This window comes from Centruroides sculpturatus, unplaced genomic scaffold (genome assembly GCF_000671375.1).
Source record: "Centruroides sculpturatus isolate CEXI.00-Female unplaced genomic scaffold, Cexi_2.0 scaffold1836, whole genome shotgun sequence".
NCBI lineage: Eukaryota > Metazoa > Arthropoda > Arachnida > Scorpiones > Buthidae > Centruroides > Centruroides sculpturatus.
Genome location: NW_019386203.1, coordinates 45,580 through 54,996, shown reverse-complemented (window position 1 = coordinate 54,996; position 9,417 = coordinate 45,580). Strand labels below are relative to the sequence as shown.

Below are 9,417 nucleotides of genomic sequence, written 5' to 3'. Positions count from 1 at the left end.
TGATATAAAAACACGTGCGCATTCGAATGCAGCGTTGTGTCAAAATTTAAAAGGAATCGGTAGGAACAAACGAACATTACATTTTCATTTATATAAATAGATAGAAGATGATCCACTTTAGTTCATTTTCACAGAAAAGCGTAATGCCTCGCAGAAAAGCAAACTTAGGGTGTCATACTCGTAGCGCCATCTGTTGGACATAAAAGCCTTAACCTAGATTATATATTTTAATTTATATGAATGTTTAACGGAATAATATACAGCCTATGTCCACCCTGAGGTTCCATTTTAAATATTGGTGAAAGAATTTTTGAAATCGGATGAGTAGTTTCGGAGATTACCTGCTGCAACGAAACTTACATACAAACATTACCTCTTTATATATTAGTATAGATTACTAATCAACCCCCACTCTAAAGTAATTGCCTATGCCGATGACATCAAAATTTTATCCAATGATCCCTCCTCTCTTCAGATCACTGTCAATTCTTTACGTTCTAATCTTGCCAGTTATAATCTAAAAATCAACATCCATAAAACTGTCATTATGTGTTTTTCTCTACTTTGCAATCCTTACCACCCTTCCGTATTTATTGATTCTTCTAAAATAAACTATGTCCACCCTCATTGTGACCTTGGTATCATATTTGATGAAAAATTAATATTCCATGATCATATCTCTTACATTATTAAATCTCTTGCAATTAGATGTGGCTTTATCTGGCATTTTTGCAAAAATATCTCTTCAAAGACCATACTCAGAACAATTTTCTTTGCTAATTTTCAATCAATAGTCGATTATTGTTTACCAGTCTGGGCCATGGCTGCACTTTTATCCGATTCAAAAAATACAATCTGAATTAAATAAGGTTTATTTTCTGATACACAAATTCTGCAATTTACCCTTTACTGACAACCGTGATGTGGCAAGAGTTTGCCTTGGTCTTCCAAATCTTTCTGATCGCTTAAAATATTTTGACTGCATTCTCTGCTTTAAATTCTTCAATGGTCTAATTTTAAATTACTGGCTAGGTCTCCGCATACCTACTGTAAGAACCCATAATACATCATGCTTCTTCATCCCATTTTTTCGTCTTTCTCTTTCGCAAAGATCTTGTTTTTTACCATTTAGCATCTCACATACAGCCTGTTGAACCTTACCTATATCGTGATTTTAATTTTTTTAAAAATAAATGTAAATCTATTTTATATAATATATAATGTAACTGTTGTTTTACTTTATTTATAATTTTTTTTTTAATGTCTGTTATATCTCTTATATTTTGTAATAATTTTATTGGGGATCATTTTTTTTGTTATTAGGGGTGGAATACAATCGTCTTTGACGTTTCCAATTAAATGTAAATAAATAAATAAAAAAGATTGACCTTTTGGTGTCGTTTAGATGCAAATTTTATTTTTGATGTAATTATTTTTGATTTGAGGTAAAAACATCATACAATCAAAATGTCTAGAATTCTTTCCTAAAATATAATGTAAGAGAAGGTGCACAAAGTTATTTTTGAACTTTATAATCCCTATATTTAATTTCTAGTTAAAGTACAAAAGCAAATTTTTTTGTGGTATGGTCCAGTACTAATGCAATACAAACAAATAATTCAGAACTGAAATGAAGTTTCTGTTTATGGGGAAAATTCAGAAAGATGATTATATCTATGAATTGATGACATTTCTTCAAACAAATACATAGGATTATCTGTAAAATACAGTTAATGAGATAGAACTTATAAATCCTTCATCACTTAATTATCATTTACAGGTTGTGATTAAAGACAGTATGACTACTTTTATAAATGTAAGTAATGCATACCAATTACTTGGTAAAAACAAATTGTATCTAACAACATTTTTTATTTATTAATAATCTTATCTAAATGCAATATTAAAGAAATATAAACATTATCAATAATATTTATGGTAATGAATATACAAAATGGAAGTGTGGTTCCATTTTGAATATTTTATGCTGTTAAATATTAAGATTACAAGCCAGGGATGATCATATTTTCACTGAAAATGTTTCTTATAATTAATAAAAGTTAGTTTCCTGAAATTAGCAGTCATATATTTATTTGTAGTTTTATTTGATTTTAATGACTCAGGAATTGCCAATAATTAGTCAATTTATTATTGATGTAAGAATATTTTTGTCAAAATCAAAGTTATAAGTTCATGATAAAGTAATATTCTATACAATATTAAAATATAATTCTATGCATGTTTTAATATAAATAATCATAAAATAAAATTTATCTATACTTTGAACAATATTTTATTATTTAATAATTAAATTTCTCAAGAAATTATGCTTGAAGTGTTTTTTTTTTCTTGAGAAATGAACAGTATTGAGATAATAGAAATCACTATTTCTGAATTATTTACTCTCATTATAAAAAAAAAAAAACATAAATTTGGATTTTCAATTGCTTATGTTTTAATTATAATCAAACTCATCCATTTATATGACAAACTGTCAAGAAATATTGAATTACATTTCAGCCTTCAGACATTCCTTTTTGGGTTTATCCCCAAATGAAAATTTTTAGATAAGTCATCTAATGAGATACAGATTAAAACTTTAGCAATAAGCCTCATACTTCATTCTTGTGTTGAAAGATAAATTTGTGGATTTTAAAGAATTAACAGTCAATAGCTTTTAAATCTTTAAAATCCAGCATCCCTGAAGTGTCATTGTAGCATCCTGGTTGAAAATCATTGGATCAAGAGGTTAAAATATAGTGGTATTAAATGAAGTTTTTAGAACAATCTCAAGGTGATATCAAAATGGACAAAGAACTAAATCTTTGGAAAAAAAATTGATTAATAATAATATCATTAATATAAAGGATTGTGACTTGTTATTTCAGCCATGAAAATAGTTCACAAAAGAAAAAAACTAAAAAGTTGCTTTCTTGATAATTTTTGTAAATAAATCTCAAGATTTTTGACAATGAAGATCATAGTTTACCTGGAAACACAATATAATATTTCAACCACTGTTGGGCAAAACTAAACATGGATGATGATATAGAAGATTGCAATATCCAACCGTTTTTTATCATTCAGATGAGGTTGGATGATTGACAGTAACTTTAAGTGCTTACTAGTTTTGTGAATTTATTTGTGTTCATTAACTTCATTAGAATGGTTTGTGTATTTGTGTTCTAAACTTTTTGTATTAAAAAGTTCACCTAAATTATATTCACCTAAAATTATATTGCAGGCGCTCCTCACTTAATGACTGAGTTTCGTTCCTATGATTAGGTTGTTAAGTGAATTGATTGGTAATGAGAAACTTGCTTGTTTTTAATATAGTATGGTTGCTGTTTATTCAATTTCTATGTATAACATCTTTTTAATCCAAAGAATTTTTCTTGGTAGACAATCTTACAGCATTTTGGTTAGAAAATTACAGTTTATTTTAAAAATTTGAACTCGGATGCATTTTGGGTTGGCTTATGTTTCCAACCCCTCTTCAGTACTGTTAAAAAATATACAAGTTGTAATAAAGGACACGACATTATTTTAATATCACGTAAAAAGATTTCTACAATACAAAACTTATATCTCATATAATGGTACTGTACATATTAAAAATCTATTTCTATATTTTTATCTTCCATAGATGTATAACAATTCACTATAATATAAAAATAAAAATTATTGCGGTTTAAAATATATTATAAAACTTTATACACTTTAACAGTATAAAACATATTTATTTAAGATTTTCTATAAAACTTACATTTTTCAGTAATTATGTATTATGTAGTTTCAAGTCACATACATTATGATCATTTTCATCTCAAAATTGATTGCTTCCTTCCTTCAATTCTTGGCACTTCCTCCAGACGAAGTCATGTTTTTCTTTTTTGCTGTAATATTGTATTATGGGGTGCATAATAAAGTCCAAATTTATAAACAAAATATACAGGATGTATCAGAATGACATTTTAAAAATTTGAGGGATTGTAGAGGATGAAATTTTGAACGTTTTGATATAAGGAACCTATAGCCAGTATATCACATTTCTGGCTATAGGTTCCTTATATCAAAACAGCACTTTGCACATTCTATGCGGTTGGTATGCCGAACAAAACAGCAGAATACAGTGTTTATGACAAGTTTTATTGACAAAACAGTAGCGTACAATCAAACTGTACATCAAATCAGTGTCTGCACTACTTCAGAGTAAATGTTCAATGTGATGACCACCAACTTTGTTACATAATGTGCAACAATGAACCATGTTTTGTCTGACCCTCTGTAAGATGCCATGCTCTCCTCTGATGGTATTAAATGCTGTAAAGATGTGCTCCATAAACTCATGAACTGTTCCTACAGGTGTTGCATACACAAGAGACTCACATTGACTAGTTGTGTGTTTACAGCACAGTGCCAGTGGATGCAAGGGGTGACCTGAAGGATGACAAGCACTAAGTACACGTCTTGTACAAAGACTCAGTTAGACCACTGTAGTTGTGTGTTTACAGTCTTCCATCCGCAGCAATAATATGATGTCAATGGACAGAAGGGTAGCTACCAAAGTGAAGGGCGGTCAAGCACTTCCTACCACTGTTGACACTTTAGTTCAAATTTCCAACTATAGGTTCCTTATATCAAAACATTCAAAATTTCATCCTCTACAATTCCCCAAATTTTTAAAACATCAATCTGATACACCCTGTATCGTCTTGGATATTGTAAACACTTTGTATAGTGAAAACTGACCAACGGTGGGAATTTGAGTAAAATTATGAAAAAGAATTCTTGAGATTTGGAATGAGAAAGGGGATTTCCTCTGATAGAGAACTGGTTGTAAGTCATTAAACAGGTACGTCATTAAGTGAGGAGTGACTGTATTTATTTAAGGTGTAGAAAAATTAAAAATAGATTTTATATCAATATGAAAGAATACACATACAAGGGGGACCCAAAAAAATCCAAACTGAGAGCGGGCTGCCATCTATAGACATAGTAGAGAGTTCTCCCGCTAGATGTGGTTAGTAGAGACCTTCACGAAACAGCTGTGCAGATGGCATCAGTTTTTAGGTTTACATTTGAGCGTAGTGTTGTATTTCTCTTACTGTTATTCTGTTCTACCTGCAAAGTTCTGGGCATCCTTCATCTCAAAATGATGAAAACATTGAAAAAATCTGCCAAAAAGTTTTAAGACGTCTGCAAGAGGATGTGCAAAGGAAATGCCTGGAACTTTGGTGATCAGGTGACTGGTTCCTTCATCACGACAACGCCCCTGCACACACGGCCTTACAAGTGACCCACTATTTGGCCTCTCGGGGATGGCCTGTCGACCCCACTCTCTGTATTCACTAGACCTAGCCTCGTGCAACTTTTTTCTGTTTCCGAGAATGAATAAAAATCTAAAAGGGAAGCATTTTGATGATGTGGAGGTGGTAAAAACAGCTTCACTAAGGGTACTGGACGATATCAAGTTTGAAGAGTTCCAGAGATGCTTCAAACAGTGGGGAAAAAGACTTGACAAGTGCATTGCATCTAATGGAGAGTACTTTGAAGGTGACTGAAGGAATTTTGTAAAAAGTTAATAAATAAAGATTTTATACAAAAAATCCTGTTTTTTTGGGTCCCCCGCATATATAAATTTATTTGTATCATATAATGATGTTTGTTAAACTTATATATAAATTAATACAAAGTATGATACATTTGATTTTAGATGTAGAACTACCTGAACACAGAAAATTACCTCTCTTGGACAAAGTTCCACCTTGGCTTGCTTATTCTAAAGCTGTAAAAATGTACAAAAATTTAATTGACATTAGAGGACCTGAATTAATTCGTAACAAGTTAATTTACAAGCAATATGGAATTATTGTAAGNTTATTATTAAAATTCATATTTAAATGATTATTCTACTTTATGTTTCACAAATTAACATATCATGACAATCATATCATAATACATATTTATTATTAATTAACAAATTAACATATCATGAATATTAAAATAACATGAAATTTTATCAACCTGTCTTTAAGACAAGGAAATTTATTAACATATGTTACAAATTTGTATTGTAAATATTTATACTATAATTTAAAAACCAAAATATTAAAATTTTGTGATTTGATAATTGTTTATATATAGCTTAATCACATTTATGGTTTTACTAATGTAATACATTGATAAGTATTTATAATGTCATTTTGTTCATAATTTGAATCTTTTTCTATTCTGTTAGCAGAAAGAGGATAAGTTTTAATCATACTCATTGTGGACTTGGCTAGATTAACGATCAAAGTGGTTGAGTGGTCAGGGATGGGATCTAACAAATTCAGTAAAGACCACCCATAAAAAATTCCTGAGGTTGCTTAGATTTGATGCTGAGTTTTCCACAGCAAAAGCCTGATAGGGGTTACTAGTTAGTTTTTTTTCAAGAAGTCAGTCTTCAGACAATTTTTCCATGACAGTTCTTCCTCAGACAGTTTACTCAAGAGTTTCTTCAAATGATTCTTCTCTCCAAAAGTTTTTTCCACACAGTTTTTTACCATAGATTGATATTTTTCTCTGAATTGAATTTTTCTCTAAAATATTATTTTCCTAAATAATTTTTTACAACGTTATCTGTTTAAAGACATATAAATGTAAGTTTCTGAAACAACAAATTGGTATTTTCTGTATATATGACTCTATTATATTCCATTTCAGAATTATACAGATTATATCAAAAATAGTGATCACTTAAAAATATTTTTGAGAGAGAGTTTTTGTGTTGAAGATTTTAACACAAGTTTTAACACAATTTTTTTGCATGATACGAGCAAAGACGTTCATATTATTACAATTTTATCAAAGTATATAATTTACACCACCTCATATTACAAGATTCTATTTAATTAATACAATCGAGTCTCTCTATTTTTTTGGAGACACTCGTTTTGTTTAGTCATCATTTGTAGAACTTATCTGCAGTGCAATACTTTTTGTAATCTACATGTTCAACAAAATGGAATCGTCCAGCATCGTTATCTCTCATCATTAATGGTATCGTCCATACGGATTTATTCTGCAACCTGCACTGCACTCTGTTTTAACATAATATTTTTGCATGCCATGGGCAAAGATGTTCATATTTTCACAATTTTGTTAACGTATATATTTTACATTATTTCAGGTATTTATATTTTGTTTTTATTGTATTTAATATACATTTCTATTTCTTAATACAGTTTTATTTTAATTGTGTGTTGCTTGTGATATATGCAAGCTCAGTCTATCTAATTTATATAATAATATATTGATTTATCTATTGTTAGTTTATACATTTTTTGATAGTTTCTCATCACCTTCATCTTTGTTCATAGCACATGTTTTTTTATTTATTTATTTATTTCTCTCCTATAACGTATTCAACAAAAATCTTAAAATTTTTGTCCAAAACGTCAGGTCCATTAATAACAAATACATGTTTCTTGCCTCGATTCTAAATGATTTTTATGATTTATTTATATTAACAGAAAGTTGGCTTACTCCAAACTTTGATGATGTGTTGAATTTTATTAACAGTTTGGGTTATTCACATATTGCTTTATCTTGTAATATTCAACGCGGTGGTGGAATCCTTTTGATTTTTTCCCCTTGCTCAAACCTGTAAAAGTATTTGAATATCTTGATTCTATCCTTTCCGTCAAACTTTCTGTTTATAATCTAACAGTCATTTTGATATACGTCCCCCCATAATAAAAGAGATTCCATTTTTAAAACTTTACATAGATATCTTATTTCTCTTTCTGAATCCCAAAATATTAAAATTATCTTATGCGGAGACTTCAATATGTGTAACATCTCTTAGAATTCTAATGGCCCATATTATTCCTCCCTTGACACAATTGAACAATTTTTCCTTAATGAAATATTCTATTTTTTCCAACTTAAACAGGTAATCCTTTTTCCATCTCGTATTAATAACTTTCTTGATCTTGCTTTTACCTATAATTGTGTTGTATCTACCAGTTATGCTCAGGGGTTCAAATCTGACCATAATGCAATATGTTTAGATGTCTTATTAAATACCAATAAACAGCAATCTGCCAAATACATTAATATTCCAATTTGGGTCTCATTCAATGGAATGAAGGCCTCAAAAATCCTTTGCTCCATTGACTGGACCTTCCTCAACTCGCCTATTACTCCTCAGAAACTTACTGATAAAATTTACAACTTGTTTTCTGCCACTATTAAAAAATTATTACAATTCCGTAAAATAAACTCTTCCGCCAATAGATGGTTTCCTCTACACTTAAAGAAATTATCCAATATGGTCAGAAAACAATGGAGCAAATGGAAACGTTATGGTAACCCTCATGACTTATACTTACATAGAATATTGCAACAACGCTTTTACCAGGAAAATCGTACTGCTTTTCTAGAATATTTTAACAGAACTGTGTCTAACTTTGCTGCTGATCCTCGTACCTTCTGGCATTTCATTCCTAACTTTCCAAAAAAATATACCTCCTCACAAAAATCTGTTCCGGACGATAAAATATATGATATATTTAATAATATTAAATCTAGATATTTTCACATTTTACCTGAAGCTAAGTTTTATTCCCTATCTTTTCAACAATGTAAACATAAATTCTTTATTTCTTTTTCCGATGTTAATGAATATTATAAATTTGCAAAGTCTCTTAACCATATTTGTGTGTGGCCAATATAACTTGTTATTTAATAATGTTAAATCTATATATTTTTGCATTTTACCTGAAGCTAAGTTTTATTCCCTATCCTTTCAACAATGTAAACATAAATTCTTTATTTCTTTTTCAGATGTTAAGTCTGCCATAGATAGCCTAAACAACTCGAATTATAGTCCAGACTCAATTCCGGCTCAATTCTTTAAAAGTTAAAGGCAATATCCGCTGTTGTTCTCTCCAAACTCTTCACAAGTTTATTAAAATCTAGTCACATTCTAAATCAATGGTTAATCTCTAATATAAAGGTTCTCCCCAAAAAAGATAATTCCTTTAGACCAGCATTTCTCAAAGTGGGCGATAACGCCCCCTTGTGGGAGCTGGAGGCTTTCAGGGGGCAGTAGAAGGCTCAAAGAGAATTGGGGGGCATTAAGGAAATCTAGAGGGGCGACAGCAGACAAATTCTATATATAAAAATTTGACGGAATATATATAAAATGTTGACATTTTATATATTTTTTATTTTTTATTGAAGGTCACAACTTGAATATTTCTAACACATTGACTTATATTTTAGCTCAGCGTTTCTCAAAGTGGGCAATAACGCCCCCTTCTGGGCGATGAGTAGATCTAGGAGGCGCTGGAGGCAGGGTATTGAACGGTGACCAAAGGCAAAATTGGGGCTGATAAGAGGAAACATTGCGTTTAATGGTTTCCAGAT

The 9,417-nt window shown here is 30.2% G+C and overlaps 1 protein-coding gene across 1 annotated transcript in view; it reads left to right on the top strand.

Annotated features, from left to right (window-relative positions):
- The window catches only part of LOC111614066 (39S ribosomal protein L16, mitochondrial-like), a 59,414-nt gene that overhangs the window by 29,453 nt on the left and 20,544 nt on the right, over positions 1–9,417 (top strand). The window contains exon 3 of the mRNA XM_023355444.1: positions 5,717–5,874. Within this exon, the coding sequence (XP_023211212.1) occupies positions 5,717–5,874 (158 nt within the window). The remainder of the gene's footprint in view (positions 1–5,716; positions 5,875–9,417) is intronic.